The following is an 18,267-nucleotide window of genomic DNA, read 5'->3' on the forward strand; positions in this document are numbered from 1 at the left end:
AACTGTTATGTTAGATCATCAAAATTCCGTGGTGGTTGGAGGGTCCTGACCATAATGCTCCAAACTTTCACAGCTGGGGAGATATTCAGGGAACTTATTGGCCAAGGTAGGGTTTGGTAAGGATGAAGACAAGCACAGATCTTTCTGTGTGGTGGCGGGCATTATCTTGATGAAATGTAAGTCGAGAATATCTTGTGATGGAGGACAGCAAAACAGGGCACACAGTATCTTTGATTTTCCACCAACCGCTGTCCAGGGTGTCTCCAGAAATGTCTTCGCTGGTCATCAGGGTTCATTTCGAAGCGGGAGTCGTCACTGAAGGCAGTTCTACTTCAGTCAATGAGATTCCAGGCCCAATGTGTACAACACCACTGCAAACAAGCTTGTAGGTGTACAGAGGTCAATGGTAGTTGGTGCAAGGGGCACCATGAGCTCAGCCCCCTTTATGTGAGCTACCTATTAATGGTCCTTGTGGTCACTGAAGCACCAGTTGCACTTCGGATTGATGACAAAGATGAATCCAAAGTGCTGATTGCCCCTCTGATGATTGGTCAGTTCTCATGTTATGTTTTCTTGTTAGGTCGACTGCTTCCTTCTTGATGCTCTGTTCGGACATGGTTCACCTATTCCTTCCAACATCATTGAATAGTGGCATTGTTTGTATTCAAATGTCAAGGGTTTTACGGACTACTCCAACCAGCTTCCTTGAGCTCAAGTACACATCCTCTTTCCAATGCTGACATCTACGTATATTGTTCACATGCCTGTCTGCAAGGCGTCGTTATTGTCTGACTTAATACACGGAATGAAATTTGCAAAGGCTTGTGCCTTGGTATTGACATGTCCTCTGTTTACTAGACTTGTCAGCCGTGCATTGAAATTGCACTGCAGCATCACGCATTTATCCATCAGCTCCCAGAGTTTATAATTCTGCATTTTCCGATGATACCTGTATGAATATCAGTATGTGACCAATTTGCATAACTCCTGCATGATGCATTGTGTTTTTTGTCATCAAGTGTATTTTGTTTAATATCCTTTTCTGTTTCAATTCTTAACTGCCTTCCAGTGCTGTCAATGGTGCTATAATATATTTGTTTGTTATTGCAAATGGATCAGTTTAATATATGTTCTAATTTGTTGCCTTTCTTGTAGTTGTCACTGCTTCTTTTGTCCATTTGCGTGATAATGGTGTTGTTACTGAGCACAGTTGGTGGATGGCTGTGTACAAAAAATAGTAACTTGAGAGGAAGTGGATACAGTGAAACCTCTATTTTATTTTCCATCATGTTCAGACTTAAAAACTGTAAAATTGAGGAAAATGCAGAATCGAGGAAAATGTTAAAGCCCCCAAAATACGAGCGAAAACATATATGATTGGCTTATATGATTAAAAATTGTAATCCTCACCAATTGTGTAAAATCTGTATAAGTGAAGGAAATTAGACATACAATACAGTGTTTATCAAATAATTTGTGGTAATGAATTTTATCAGTTCTTAAAAAAATCACAGGTGTGTAACATGCATTCTATGACCACAAATTATTTGTCAAAAACATCTTTCCTTTGTGTTACCCAGAAAAAAGCAAAAACTGACGAACATGGTGTATTAAACCAAAAACTGTGAAGTACAGTGAAAAGTGTCGGAATCTAACATGATGGTGCATGTTTTCCTTCTGTAGCCAATGGCAGTTTATTTTGGTCGACAAGAGTTCAGGCCACGTAGATACTAAGCTTGAAACATGTTTTCAGCTACTTGATGTGGACACAGTTTGGAAACATCTTCCGAAACACGAATGTCTATCTGTAGCAGTGTTGGTACAGATCAAAGGAAATGTTTCAATCCAGCTACTGCATGTCACCACTGCACGGTGAACATGTATGCTTATATGTCGCATTGTGTGATCTGTTTTATAGAGTTGTTAGTGTTTTATTTTCTCTTGCTATATGAAGTTTTTCTGGGGGATGTGGGGGTTGGTGGGTGGGGGTGGGTTGGGGAGGGGGGGGGAAGAGGTGCAGTGGACGTGGCAGTAGTGTGTCAAGCTGTCATTGTTGTACCAGGCTGACAACTGCTTGTGGAATATATGAAGAAAGTAGTAAAAGAACAGCAATAAAACTAGATGCTCTGCAGAAAACTGCTGCTACATTTGGTAGAATACTGAGAAAGACTGCATAGAAGACAAAAAATAAGGTGGATTCTCCTAGTGTGCTTCCAGATGTTCAATATATACTCATTGCTGTGAAATTAATCTCCTGTTGACAAAAAACTAAGACTTAACAAGATGTCTGGTTGTAATTGCTTTCCTGACATTTCTATCTTTTTCTAAATAACGGTGGTGCCATATTTTCCAGAAAACCAGGAAGTTTCATATCAGTACACACTCCGCTGCAGAGTGAAAATTTCATTATAGAGCTCTCTTACATACTCAGTTTCCATATGAAGCAAGCTTTCCCACCAGTTGTTCTATGGTATGTTTTCGCTCACCGAAGATGATGATTGTATGCAACCAAACAAATCGATTTCTTACAACTAATGTTAACCAACTTTTATACAAACTACATATATTGCCAACTATATTACCAACTACTATACAAACCATCCATAAGATAATAATGTAGTCTTAAAACCAATTACGAAATTCTTTGATAAATGCAACCTTATTCTGTTAAAGTACGGAACACTGATAGATGCTTACGTCCTTCAGGTCACAAGTCACAATAAATAAATAAAAAAATAATGAATGACAATGATGTCGTGTATTGTGTTTGCATGAACCTTAAAGTATTAATAATGCAGCAACACATATTACACTTTCCTCGTCTCTAGACATGACAATACAAAAACAATGCAACAAATAGCATTGCAGATGATGAAAATACACTGAAAAATTTTTGCTGCCAGTTGTGATACACTGTAGGAAAAGATGTTCCCAAAAGAAACATATTTCCAGTGGCAGTGTGGGTGCAGTTTCACACTACGTTTTGCAGTTGTGACATCACTGATGAGCTTTCACCTATCAGCCTTTGTGAGCACTTGCGAACAACCTGTGTGTGAACTGCGTGCATTTCGATTATTTGATTCCTTCGTAGTGTGTGCCGTATGTGAGCAGTTTGCCATTTCAAAGCAACAGAGTACTGAAAGTATGTAGAAATACATCACACATTAAATGACAGTTAACAAAGCATCAACAATTTATGGCTTCAAGAGATTTTATGATAACTAATGCACAATACAAAATTCAGATGAGAATCCTGCAGCATAATAGATAATGTCATGGTTAGCTGACTTAGAGGTTATAGGTTGTTTAACATTTCTGTCTGGTTAGAGAACAAAGGATGAAATAAACATTTGCTGTTTATTTCCGAGTGTTTTGTGCTTCCCGAGTGTGTTGTTAGATAGAAATGTAAGAGGACAGCTTACAGTCTTGTGAGTGAAACAATGAGCAATAACATCCATATTCTTCCTTGTCACAAAAATATTTTGCACATTAGGCAACTACAAAAATATTTGCTTAAGGAGTTCTTGCTGCAGTTGCGATTCTCCTGTCACTAACACATCCATAAACATCAACTTAACACTGTAGCAATCGACAAATCGATAGCCTCCTATCTGGTCGTCTTCACAGCACCACCACATTATGATTACGTCAGTTCCTGCAAAAGCAGTGTGAAATTTACTTGACCCATCATCATACGCGGTGAAGCTAAAAATTGCAAGTTGTGTTGGCAATGCCAATAGTGTATTATGTCAGGATTTCCTCTCTCACGTCTTCCCTCCCCACAACTGCCTAAAATATTCCCTTAACTCTGCCATCATTTGCAGTGCGAACCATCTGTCTGTTGTGCCACTTGTAACTCGTTTAGTCACATCAGATGTCAATAGGAAGAAAATGGGATGAAGTCAAGTGAGATGTTGAGTAAGAATGTAGAATCAAGTAAATCTTAATAGGAAGAAATGTAAAAGCAAAGAATTGTTAGTGCTTATCTTACGGGTTTTTCAAAGGGGTAAAAATTTATGGTGTAGAATAGCAAAAAATATAAAATTGAAGTTTCATTGTATCAGCGTTTCGAAAAGCGTACTCCGCACTTGTGATCTGGTTAGCCTGAGGGAGAAGTGTTTGAGCGGCTGTAGGGGGGTTCTATGCATCTGTTGTGACAGATGGCTGCATTGGAGGGGAATGTAGTGACATGAGAATTGGGGAAGTGAATGGGTCTCTTCCATGGTATTGCAAAGTATGTTCAAGGGATAGGAAAATAGGTGAACAGGAGGGAAGATTAGAGCCCTTATGGCTGAACTGGATAATGCTATGGAGGAACTGATGAGGTTGGGGGGGGGGGTGAAGACAGGTGGGAAGTGGTAGCAAGGAACAGGGGCCACCAAAAGAGAACAGTATCTGACAGTTTCATCATGACACAAAAAATAGATTTGCCTTGCTACCTCAGTTAAATAAGGAAGAGGCTCAAGTAGATGTAAGTGTAGTTAATAATCAACAGACTTTCACCAGGAAGCCACCTGTTTCAGAAAATAGTAGAAAGTAGGAGGAAAGTTCTGTTGTTAGGTAGTAGCCATGGAAGTGCACAGGGAACCTTATTCTAATTTAAAATTTAACATATTTCATGATACCTTTGTGAGTATATTTGAAAACTGTTTTCCTAAGAAAAGAGTGAAACATAATTGGAAGAAACCACCAAAAAATACATGTCTTACTAAAGGGATAAAAATATCTTGTAAATAGAAAAGGGAAATGTATTTTATAGCTAGAAGGAGTAGTGATCCAGAAACAGTCAAACATTATAAAGACTACAGTACTGTACTAAGAAAAGTTATTAAAAAGTCTCGAAGTTTGTACATTATGTCTGAGATTAGCACCTTTGGTAATGAAATTGAAACACTCTGGAATATTGTTAGAAGGGAAACAGGGCAGCTGAGAGCATGGGAAGGCTGTATTTCTATCAAACTCAATGATAATGGATAGATAAAAAATCTACTCACCAAGAGGCAGCAGGGGAACACACACACACACAAAAGTAAATAAATAAATATATAGATAATATATAAATAATAGAGGGAACATTCCACGTGGGATGAGGCAACAGTTTGTTGCGAAAGCTTGAATTTTGTGTGTATGTTTGTGTTTGTTTGTGTGTCTATCGACCTGCCAGCACTTTCGTTTGGTAAGTCACATCATCTTTGTTTTTTATATATAAGGTTTTACTTACACGAGCTTTCAGAGCCAGTGGCTCCTTCTCTCAGCAGAAGAGTTGAAGGGGAAGGAATATGGGTGAAGGAAAAGGATCTAGATAGGTTTAGGAAAGTGGGTAGAGTTGGAAAAGCCGCCCACAGAACCCCGGATAAGAGGAGACTTTATTGGATGGGATGAGAAGGAAAGACTGATTGTTGGGGACTGTACCGGACAAGAATTGAAAATCTGGGAGCCTAAAGGTGGAAGACAGGATAATATGCAAGACGGAGATTACTGCTAAAAAATCATGCACGAGTTAAGAATGAAAAAGTAAGTGCATTGTATGTAACAGAGTTGGGAGGGGAACGGTGGAAAAATAGACAGGTCAGAAAATGAAAGGCGTAGAAATCTAAAATGGAGTGAAGAAAGGAGTAGTTACTGTGAAGAAATATTTAGATGGAAAAAAATTAACATAAATGAAAGATGGATGGCGGGAACCAAAGATGTGTTGTAGCGCTAGTTCCCACCTGTGGAGTGGTGGTGGTAGGGTGAATACGGCAAGTGCTGCAGCAGGGACAGTCACAAGGGTAGGAGCCACAGGTAGGGAGATGGGTACAGAAGGAGCATAGGGTCTATCAAGGATATTGCGGAGACGGAGAGGGCAATGGAAGCTGTTCTAGGTGTGGTGGGCAAAATCTCAGACAGAATGGATCTCATTTCAGGGAGTGATTGTAGGAAGTCATAGTCTTGTTGAAGTAGCTAGTTAATACATTCAAGACCAGGATAATACTGTGTGACAAGTGGTGTGCTCCGAAGTCGGTTTTGGAGGAATCAGCAGTACCTGTATTGCATGTGATGGCCAAGGAAATCTGTTTTCAAACTATGCTGGTGGGGCAATTATGTCCAGTTAAGGCGGAGGTGAGAATGCTGATATATTGCTGTAAAGAGTCTGCGTCTGAACAAATATGTTTGCCTTGAATGCCAAGGCTGTATGGGCGGCAACATTTGACATGGAAAGGATGCCAACTGTCAGAATGTAAGTACTGTTGTTTGTTAGTAGGTTTAATGTGGACAGAAGAGTGTAGCTGACCTTCGGTGAGGATGAGATCAACATCAAGGAAAGTGGCATGGGATTTGAAATAGGACCATGTGAAATTTGATTGGGAGAAGGTATTTAGAGATTCCAGAAATTTAAACAGGTCAGCCTCACCATAAGTCCATAAGGCAAAGAGGCCATCAATGTATCTAAACCAAACCAGGGGCTGAAGGCTTTCGGATCCCAGTAAAGCCTACTTCAAGCAACCCACGAAAAGGTTAGCATAAGGAGGAGCCACCTGTTTACCAAGGCTTTACCCCCTGATCTGTTTGTATGTCTGCACATCAGAGGTGAAGTAGTTGTTGGTAAGTATAAAGTTGGTTAAAGTGAGCAGGAAGGATGTCATAGGTTTGGAATCAGATTGGCGCTGACTGAGGAAACGTTAAGCTGCAGACAGACCATTTATGTGGAGGCTGTTGGTAAAGAGGGATTTGGCATCAGTGGTGACAAGCAACTGTTCAAGGCAGGGTTCTATGTCAGGTTCACTGTTGGAAAGTTTTGGGATTGGGTTGCAAAGATTTATTTCCAGTTCACATTACGTGTGAAGGAAAGAAGGACCTTCACCAAAATGCAGGTTTAGGGCTGAAAGTGAGACCCAGTGATAGTATAGATAATTCAGGAGGGGAGAGTGCGTTAGACTAGAGGTTGGGAACACTGTATTGTTGTGACTGGTTCTTGTGCTCATGAGTTGTTATTGGTCTGGTGGGCAATAGTGAAGGCTGTGGGATGTTGAGGAGGTTGGTCAAGTTCGGTTTGTACTAGAGGAGTGATGGTTGATGGTGTGGTTGTTTAATGGAGCTGCAGAGGGACAGGAAGGGAAACACCACTGTTGAGGTAGTTTAGAAGGTGGGATAGCTTTTTGAGGCGAAGTCCAGCATGCTGTTGCAGTTTGAAGTTGACTTAGGAGATACCATCCAAGGAAACATGAGGGGCAGATAACTGCAGGACTTTGTAGGAGGAGAGAAATAGGGTGGAGTGGAAATTGGCATATTAGGTGTACAGGTCACAGTAAGTGCAAGAGGTTGCTATATTTGAAACTGTAAAAAAGCCTGATGTAGAATAAGATTACATCCAGAAACAGGGACTCTGTGTCAGGCCGTAGGAAGTAACTCCAATGGATGAGCTGGTTTCAAGATACAGAATGTGGGACCATAGTTTTGATATTGCAAAAGCATGTTTTCTCAAAGAATGGATGTAATACATGATGGCATACATATGGCAAGAGAGGACAGTTTGGAGTTCCATAAATGGTGGGAGTGGCAAAAAAGTGAAGCAGAGTGTGGAAAAGGATAGGAAAATGGAAGAATAGCAAGGAAAAAATCCAGAAAAATCAGATAAATTTGTACGAACTCGAATTTCTCACCAGCAAAATGGGCTATATGATATGAAGAAAGAAAAAGTCGATAAGAAAAGTTGTCAAAAGAGAGACCATTTTAAAAACTGGGCAATCAAAGGAGAAAGTCATGGGAGAAAATGTAAACTACTTTGCTTGACAGATAAAGTAATCTAGGAGATAGAAGTAAAAGTTGATCAGAGTAGTTTGGCACAAATCAAACACACAAATGTGAAAGAATTACCTATAAACAAGGTAAGTGGAGGGCAGAAAAGAAAATAGCTGTCAAATTTGCAAATAAATCAGCAAAAGATGATCGTGAGAAGGCACTGCAGTGTAGTGAATCCTAAACAAATTATTGTAGGCAACTTCGTAAAAACCTGTCTACGAGCACAGGTATTAGTAGTCCTAAGCCCGTGACCTTCCCCGCTGCAAGACTTAGCCTATGCACCCCACTACCACCACCTTTACCAGCCCTGTAACTGGTAAAACATGTACTATTAAAGGGAGAGCCACCTGTGAAATGGCACGCATCATATACCAGTGTTAATGTGAACACTGGTCGGCCTCTTATATCGGTGTGATTAGCACCATGTTATCAGTAAGGGGGAATGGACAAATGCAGAGGGTGTATACTGGCAACATACAACATCCTCTTGCACAACATGGCAGTCTTTACCTCAGTGCCTGTTTCACTACACACACCATCTGGATTCTTTCCCGAGACACCAGTTTCTCACAACTCTGCAGGTGGGAACTACATGTCCTTGGTTCTCGCCACCTACCTTACCTTCATTTACATTAATTTCTTCTGTCTCAGTATTTCTTCACAGTAACTACTCTATTCTTCACTCCGTTTTACTTTTCTACGTCTTTCATTTTCTGACCTGTCTATTTTTCGCAATGCCCCTCCCAGCTCTGTTGCTTTTCACTCTTATTAACTTGTGCACAATGTTTTAGCAGTAGTGTCTGTCTTCCATATTATGCTGTGTCCCACCTTTAAGCTCTCAGGTTTTCAAATCTTGTCTGGTGCAGTCTCCAACTATCAGTTTCTCCTTCTCATACTAACTGGTAAGTCTTCCCTGACCTGGGATTCTGGGTGACTTTTCCGAACTCTACCCCTTTCATTTACCTATCGAGATCCTTTCCCTTTCTGTTGGAAGAAGGAGCCACTGGCTTCAAAAGCTTGTGGAAGTAAAACCTTTTTTCAAGTGCGTGTTCTCCTGCCACTGCTTGATGAGTAGATTTTTTATTTAGCCACTTACATTATACTGTCACAAATTGATTATTTTCGTTGTTAAACTCAATGAAAAGTTAAGGCAGAACTAGAAAATATTTTTAATAATCATTTTGAAGTGTTGTAGAGAAAATAGGACCAAGCTGATCATTAGAAATGTCAAGGTTGTGTATGAAAGAGGTGATACCTATCAATTTGATAAAATTGAAATTCAACCCACCTTTCCTACTTAAATTAGGAAAATAATAAATTCACTCAAAAGGTAAAGCTTGTATGGAATTGATATCATTTCCAAGACAGTACTAAAAGATTGTTCCCAACCGGTACATAGGATTCTCAGCCACTCGTGTAGTAGCTCACTGAAGCAGGGCATTTTTCCAGGCAGACTGGAATATGCTATTGTTAAACCATTGCATAGAAAAGGGGATAGGTCTGATGCTAACAATTACTGCCCAATCTCACTTCTGACAGCTTTATCCAACATTCTTGAAAAAGTGATGTATTCAAAAGTAGGTTCTTATATTTGTAAAAATGAAGTACTTACAGAATATCAGTTTGGTTTTCAGACTGGTTTTTCAACAGAAAATGGTATATGTGCTTTCGCTGATCAAATATTAAATGCTCTGAATAAAAGAACATCACTCATTGGGATTTTTAGTGACCTCCCAAAGGATTTTGCTGTGTGAATCATGAAATTATTCTAGATAAGCTTAAGTATTGTGCTATGAGAGGACAGCGCACAAATGGTTTAATTCATATTTAACTGGAAGAATGCAGAAGGTTGAAATTAACAGTACAGATAGGCTGCAGAAATCAGCAGAGTCCTCTAACTGGGGAGGTATCAAGAATGGTGTCCCACAGTGTTCAGACTTGGGTGCCTTACTGTTGTTAATATATGTTAATGACTTGTCACTCTTATGTTCACGAGGATGCAAAGCTACTGCTATTTGCTGATAATACAAGTATAGTAATCAAACCCAACAAACAAAAATTAGCTGAAGAAATTGTAAATAATGTCTTTCAGAAAATCATCAAGTGGTTCTTTGCAAATGGACTCTCAATAAAATTTGAGAAAATGCAGTATATACCGTTGTGTACAGTAAATGGCATAACACCTTGATAACAGGAGTCTGTTGCCAAGACAAAATATTCAAAATTTCTGGGTGATGTGAAATTGCATTGGAAGAATCACTTTGATGATCTGCTGAAACATATAATTTTGGTGATAAATGTATCAGTAAATTAGCCTACTATGCGTATTTTCATTCACTGCTTTCATATGGCATCATATTTTGGGGTAGTTCATCATTAAGAAAAAAAAATAACCATTGCACAAATGCATGTAAGCAGAATAATAGCTGGAGCCCACCCAAGATCACCTTGCAGGGATGTATTTAAGGAACTTGGGATATTCACAGTGCCTTCGCAATACATATATTCACTTATGAAATTTGTTATTAATAACCCATCCCAATTCAAATTTACCAAATAGCATTAAAAGTCTGACAGATAGCCAATCAACATGTAAAAACCAATTAAAACAATTTCTGAATAACAACTCCTCCATCTCAATAGATGAATGTTTAGATAAGAAGTGTGACCAAGGTGCGGATTTCTATTGTCAATGAATTGAATGATTGATACAAAATTCCAACCATTGTTTACAGAAACTTGGTACCCGTGTTGAAAAATAATGCCATGGATCTGTGTGTCACTTTGCAGTGTAGTGCAGCATTAAATAAAAATTGGTCTACTTTAATGATACATAACAGAAGTCCTTGTGTGTTCCTCCAGCAGTAATGAAAATAAAATAAGGTTCATCATATCCACTGAATGATCTAAAGTTATGTATTTAACAACATTCCTTTCTTTTTTACCTCAGATTTTTAATTTTAAGTTCAGGCACACACATTTGTGTGTGTTGTAATCCTTCCTATAAAGTCTAGTATCAACAGTGCATTAACTATTTTCTGCAAATCCACAGGATTAGCAGATCTCCGCCCATCTGCAATTAGAGGATCAGACAATTTGCTGAATGCGAGAGGGAAAGTGACACCTGGTAAGTTGTATACTTATATTGTATACTTAAAGTTACCTGGTGAACTGTAATAGTTACAGTACAAGTAGACAAGGCTCAATACATTTCGTACCTTTAAATTTTGCTATCATCTTGCAATATCTAATCTAAAATCTAATGGTTGTAGGGTTGCGTTACCTATACAATGTAAAATTTCCTTCATAGAATACAAACAGATTCCTACAAACCAGGAAACAGTTGCTCATTCAGTTCTGTATCACATTTTATGTAAGACTTCATTGTGGTGACTACGTTACCACATTTTGTGTCGTCAAGTAATGCACTTGTAAGTGAAGATAAGGCAATTCAGCAGCTATTTGAGATACTGAATGATTCAGTAAAGGCAGCAATTTTAGATACCGTTTCATGGATGAAATATGTTTAAACTATGGTTTTCATGATTAATTTGGAGCTGATATGACAAAGGTAGAGTAAGGCATACTACCACCAATTGGACATAGTTAAACTGCAGTTCATTTACTGAGTCTCCTTTGATTTGTATTTGTGGAACATGCATTACAGAAAGATAACTATAACAAGGAAGCCTATGAAGAGAATTCTAAGTACATAGGGATTTCAAAAAGTCAGTTACACGTGTCATCCTATGCTAAGACCATTGTGTGTGTGTGTGTGTGGGGGGGGGGGGATGCATTGTCAGAAGAGAGTACATATTACAGGTTTCTTTTAGGCAGAGCTCTGCTGTTGTGTGGATAACAGGTACATCACTGTGTGGGAATGAAATAGCGCGAAAACTGGAAACATAATCCAAAGTTTAAATACCTGTGACAGTAAAATTCTTGTGGGCGAAATATCTGAATTGTACACAGATTCACTGTGAAATTTGGGCGATATATGGACCAAATACAGCAGTCTCTCCAGCCGTAATGAAATTGTGCCGACAATTGACAAAGGCTGTGCAGATGAGAGTGATGCTAATTGAGATGTCCAGATGTTGCACCTTGCAATTTCCATCTTGTTGGCAAGCTAAAAGAAAACCTGGGGGGTTTTTCCAACCAAGGTGTGGATTTCTATTGTCAAGGAATTGAATGATTGATACAAAATTCCGACCATTGTTTACAGAAACTTGGTGACTGTGTAGAGAAATAATGTCATGGTTTTGTGTTTCACTTCGGAGTGTAGTGCAGCATTCAGTAAAAATTGGTGTATTATAATAATGTATAACTTACTTTTTGAAGTCCTTCTATGTTCCTCCAACAGTAATGAAAGTAAAATAAGGCCCATCATTTAAAATTACATCTTAACAACAGGACTTTCTTTTTTGTCTCAGATTTTCAATTTAGGTTCAGACACATGTTTGTTTGTGCTCTAATCCTTCCTGTATAGTCTGCTATCAACGGTGCTCTAAATATTTTTTTACAAATCCACAGGATCAGCAGATCTCCGCCCATCTGCAATTAGAGGCTCAGACAGTTTGCTGAATGAGAGAGGGAAAGTGACAGCTGGTAAGTTGTATACTTGAAGTTACCTGATGAACTGTAATTGTTACAGTGCAAGTACACAAGGCTCAAATACACCTTGCACCTTTAAATTTTGCTATCATCTTGCAATATCTAGATCAAAAATGTTATGGGTGTAGGGTTGTTTTCCCTTTACAATGTAAAATTTCCATCGTAGAATAAAAAGAGATTCCTACAAACCAGGTAAACAGTTGCTCATTCTGTTCTGTACTACATTGTATGTGAGAGTTCATTGTGGTGACTATGTTACCACATTTTGTGTCATTAGGTAATGCACAGATCTCCTTATAGTGATCACTCCGAAGTGTTGCATAAAGTAAAACCACAGATTATCCCATTTCTTCACTGGACTAATCAACAGTTCTTTAAGACAGTTAATGATTCAATGATGACAGACATTGTAGGTACCTTTGACAGTTTGTGTTGTCCTTCAGTGTTTTTGTGCCTGATATCACCACCAGACACTTGGACATGTTATATTTGGAGACTTGAATGTTTCACATAAATAATAATTCAGAAAATAATCCCCTTGACATAACATGAAATCGGTGGTTGTTACAGAATGTTGCGAATCTTGACATTTCCCCCAGTTTTGTGTAAGAATGTAAATCTGAGGACATTCATTTACTGATATTGGTAGCTGATATTGTGTAATGATGTAACTGGTCTCAGTTTATTTTTTGTTAGTTTTTTATGAATTACCTCAAGGATGTGGTTTTGCGTATCATTTTTAAAATAACCATCAACTTTCTGCATAAAGAACTCATGTCCTAGATGTGACTTCAAATGAAGATAACCTTTCTCCAATTTTTTGGTTCATTTTCATAGCAAATTGTACCAAAACTGCTACTTTCACGTAGAAATCGTTAACATTAGAACTGCTGATGGACCATTTTTGTCCCACTAAATAAATTAAGCACTGCCGATTACCATACTTTGTAGATAGCCTTATTTGTGTCTGGTGCTACAATGTGGATATGAAACTGTAAGAGCAGCATGTAAATGTTCTTCAGGAGAATTCTGATTGTCCTCCATACATGTAAAGTTGTTATCAGTGATTTTCTCTTCCGTGGTTGGATTTCGTTTATTGATGAACTTACTCTCAAACATATTCAAAAATGCATAGAAACAGAGGCATGTAATATGTTGAGAAATGATGAGTGGTCATTACCACTAGAAGAATTGATGCAGTCCTTATCTTGCATGTGCCACTGAATCCAAAGGAATAGAATTGGAACTGGCTGATCAGAGAATCAGGTAATATTATTTTACAAATCTGTAATGTCACGTAATCACTTCGGTGAAATCATGAGGTTCCTCAGATCTGATTTGAGCCCAATGCAGTTGGAGTGACTAAAAAGTCCCAGTTTTTGCTTCCTCTCAGCTGTTCGTAGCAATCTGTGAAAGCACCTACATTCATGATTGATATATTTGTGTCGATGATCGGTTGTTCTTGTTCAAGTACAGATTTTGATTCGCTCAGTTTGTGGGTTTAAAACTTGACAAGAATGAGCAAAAATACTGGATGGCTCTCAATAAAGATTCCAAATGTATGCTAAATGCTTTCCCATAATTTGGTAATGATGAAAGTCGTCCTGGTGATGAACATCTTATTGAATTTAAAATGAAGAAACTTTTAGATCGAAACCTAAATAAAGAAAGGAATGTGACCACTACTTCACCTCAGTTTCACTAGCATGACATCTGAAAACAATGTGATAAAACTTGCTTGGTGCAGTAAATGAAATTAGAAGGCAAGTTCCTGAATGCATGAAGGAAGCTAGGGAGGAGCTATACAACACTAACCTTCAAAAATGAAAATATGATCCTTGCATCCAGCTGTACACATTGGAACTGACACAAAGTCAAAGTGTGACACAGTGACATGTTACAGTGAAACTAAGTAAAGAGTAGATGCTGTTGACATGATGGCCTGCAAGTATTGAAAGATGGTGGAAGAAGTGGTGCCCTGTTAATACTTTTTATAGTGATTCAGCAGGCTTGAATCCTTGGGTAATTTACAGAGAAGTAACAAATATCAAAACAAGATGATGAGATTTCCTTCTGAAGGTCATGGAGAAACTTGCCAAAGGCTATGCATGAACTAGGACCAGTACTCTTAAAGCTATTCACATTGAATCATCAGACATAAGCGAATGTCACAGCAACTACCAGGTATGAGAATCTTGCAAAGAAGGGAAAAGTGTGTAGAAATGTGCATTGAGTGACAAACCAGTTTGCAAGAACTGAGTTGTTACAGTTTCCTATCCCTGCAGATCGCAAAGCTCTATCTACAGGCAGACAACAGTGCCCTTTAGGTATCTAAAAGAACATATTTGCTTACACAAACTATCAAAATATCAATAATTGTACTGAAAACTTTTTGTCTTGACTTTATTTCTATAAAAATACAAAATTCTGTCATGATATTGTGACAAATTTTCAAGTATTTCCATATTTAAATTGACTTGGATAAAAATTAAGACTATATTCAATTTGTATTTTGCTGTATTAAAATTTTCTAACTAATACGAAAGTATCTATCATGACTGTATTTAATGTTTAGAATTAAAACAAAGTAACAGACAATTGGAGTGACCATTTCTTACAAAACAACTCGTCTCCTAAAATACAAAGTTGAAGAACGAACTGCAGACGGATGAACTAGAGATGGGACTTGTCCCTGCATTGGTTTCAGGGGCTTCGAAAAATCTGACAGTTCCAGTGCTGATGCAGTCACTCAATTAAACTGCATATTTTCATAGTATGCTAGTATAAGTAGGAAAACCACCATATACGGTACTTTCATTTTACAAACGTGTAAATCAGTGTGTCACATGCTCAGTTTTCTTCTCTCAGCCATTTGCAGTATGTGATGTTGCAGGTGCCATTTTGGTTTACATGTTTGTGTAGCTATAGTGCCATATTTGATGGTTTTTGTATTTATGCTTGCTGATTATGACAATATGCTGTTTAATTGATGCACCAGATTGAAAGTCTGTCAAAAATGCATCATTTTTTATGTTTTGTCGTGCAAAAATCAGGAAATGTTACATCAGCAGATATAACAGTACCTCTATTCCATGTTAAGCATTGGATAATAGCTTCATTATTATTAGAAAATAAAGATTTAGTGATGAAATGGGAAGCTTATGGAAAACATGAAGACAAATATTTCAGGCTCAGGTGGAGGAAGCACTGAAAAAACTCTGTGTTGCATCTTCAAACTAGGCTGCAGCTGTTAAAGCCACAAATTCATGCATGTCTGTTCACAGTCCAAGGTTCCTCTTCCAACACTGAGATGATAGCGATGAACTCTATTAGTGGTGATATGGCAAAGAGTTTGTGAAGTATACTTCCAGTGGCAGGTTTCAGCAGTGTAAATATTTTGAAGGGCTACAGATCTGTGCAGACTTTAGCCATAAACCAACTGCCTATGTTATCAGGAAATGTAGACATTGCACATTAGATTATTGGTAGACAAATTTAGTTACTTTTTTAACATCACTAGGGACATTGTTGAATTTCTGTTCATGTGCTGAAAGACAGTTTGTCTTCCATTTTCAAATGTAGATTGGAGTGGTTGTTTTCATACTGCCATGGAGTTTGATGTATTAGTGGACTAATGTCTCGGACTAGAACTTTGAAGTTACAACAACGTTGTTGTCTGAAAACCTTTCAACACTGTACAGTTGCAGAGTTACTTCTGTAATTGATTACATTTAATAGGTTGAACATGAATCTTTTTTTTTCTCAATATGCAAATTTGATGTCAATAAGTATAATTTATAAGTATATTTTCATTTTCAATGTAACAGTGGAAAAACATGAAATAAGACAGAAATAATGAACTTGACCATAAAATAAAACTATGTTTTCCTATCTGTAGTTCATCCAACAGATATGGCAGTTATAAGATCACCAATAAGGGATGCATGTTAGGGTTGTTTTTTGACCCACTTTTTGGGTCATTTACATAAAATTGCCCTTCACATTTACTATTGAGGATAAAATCACCAAAGAGGCGAGAACAAATACAATCCTTGCTCAAATAGAGTAGTGGTGTAGAGACAATAAATTGTCCGTAACAGTTAACAAAACAATGTACATGCTGATGGAGGTAAACTTTCCACGAATTGGAACCCCCTTCATAGTGTCACAAGGTAATTCTATGTATGCATGTGGAATACATATAACTAGTGGTATACCTAGACAAAAATTAATCTTGCAACAGCATTTCACAAATGCAGCACTAAAAGCAGCTTAAGTGCTGCATAAGTTAGTAACAGAAACTGTCCCTGCATAAGTTAGAACAGAAACTGTCCCTACAGACTGCCGCTGCTGATCGGAACCTACCATAATGCTATATTTATGGCCACCACCAACTGTACAGTTTGTGTCTAGATGCACCACCTTTGCTAAGCTCAAAAGTGGGAATATCTTGTTCAGAGTGTAAAGGGGTTTGCTGATAAGGCTTACTGGAGTACCTGTAACTACTGCTGCTTGTGATTTTAAATATATTCTCAATAGATATTGCTGCCAAGTAGGTTGCTGCCTAATTTTGGATCAAGAAATATGAGCTGGAAAGTGTGAAGTCTTGATGTGGCCATGAAGGTTGAATGAGATGGAAACGGGACTGGGCACATTGTAGCAAGAAATGATGTGGATGATATTTTTGTGCATGTGGAGGGGGAGAGGGGGGGGGGGGGGAGACACTAGATCATGTAGCACCCATTAAATTAAATTACTTGATATTGAACAGCATGCTGTTCAGCTGATATCTAGGGAGTATTTAGCTACTGTTTGGTTGTGGCCCATCTTCCTAGTGAATGGTTGCTTTGTGGTCACATAAACAAAGAACACTCAATTTTATAGATGACATGGGTGCTTTCCAAGGCATCTTTGCTTTTGAGTGGGTAGAAAATGTCACTGATAGATCTGCAGTAGAAAATGGCAGATAGCAATATGAGACCAATCCAGCACTTACGAGGGTAATCCCAAAAGTAAGGTCTCCTATTTTTTTTATAAGTACATAGACCTGTTTACTGAATTGCTTTCCAGCCAAACGTTCTTTTAACCTAGGGAATAGGTGATAGTCTCTGGGCGTCAAGTCAGGACTATAGGGTGGGTGGGTGATTATGTTCCACTGAAACTATTGCAGGGGAGCAACGGTTTGCCGAGCGATGTGTGGGCGAGTGTGAATGTGTATGCCCTGGCTCAACATTCCTCTTCTCTGGTTCTGAATTGCCCGTTTGAGTTTTTTCAGAGTCTCACAGTACTGGTCAGCGTTAATTGTGGTCCCAGCGATTCAGCTCCTACGACGAGGTGAAAGAAGACGTTCATAACTTTCTGAACAGCATGGTGCCGAGCTGGTATGACATGGGCATACAAAAACTGCCAGTGTCTACAAAAATGCATCGACAGAAATGGTGATTGTGTCGAAAAATAGCTAAATGTTCAAGCTGTAAACTGATGTAAACCATTGTAGAAATAAACAGCTCAATGTACATATAAAAAAATAGGAGACCTTACTTTTGGGATTACTCTCGTATATTCAACTGGGAGGTGGCACATGGTGTATGATTCGAGAACATCAGTTTCATCAGAATGGAAAATATGAGTATTGAGGCCAGCCGACTGCTTAGCCCATTCATTGTAAACTACCCCTCCCCCCTTCTCAGCCTATTCATATTCTGACCAATGAACTCACCACTGTGCAGTTATGATCCTTCTTTTCACAACTACCTCCACCCATACACATTCTGTCAGACAATCTTCATTAGTTAAGTCCCACATATCTAAGCCAACCTTACTGAAGAGTCCGTAAGCTACCTGTCCACAGTTAAATATTTTTTCTGTGGA

At 38.4% G+C, this 18,267-nt stretch overlaps 1 protein-coding gene across 11 annotated transcripts in view; it reads left to right on the forward strand.

Annotated features, from left to right (window-relative positions):
* The window catches only part of LOC126248194 (delta(14)-sterol reductase LBR-like), a 382,264-nt gene that overhangs the window by 277,047 nt on the left and 86,950 nt on the right, over window positions 1–18,267 (forward strand). For all 11 annotated transcript variants that reach the window (XM_049948977.1, XM_049948978.1, XM_049948976.1 and 8 more), the window contains 2 exons: window positions 10,835–10,909; window positions 12,316–12,390. In XM_049948977.1, the coding sequence (XP_049804934.1) occupies window positions 10,835–10,909; window positions 12,316–12,390 (150 nt within the window). The remainder of the gene's footprint in view (window positions 1–10,834; window positions 10,910–12,315; window positions 12,391–18,267) is intronic.

This window comes from Schistocerca nitens, chromosome 3 (assembly GCF_023898315.1).
Source record: "Schistocerca nitens isolate TAMUIC-IGC-003100 chromosome 3, iqSchNite1.1, whole genome shotgun sequence".
Classification (NCBI taxonomy): domain Eukaryota; kingdom Metazoa; phylum Arthropoda; class Insecta; order Orthoptera; family Acrididae; genus Schistocerca; species Schistocerca nitens.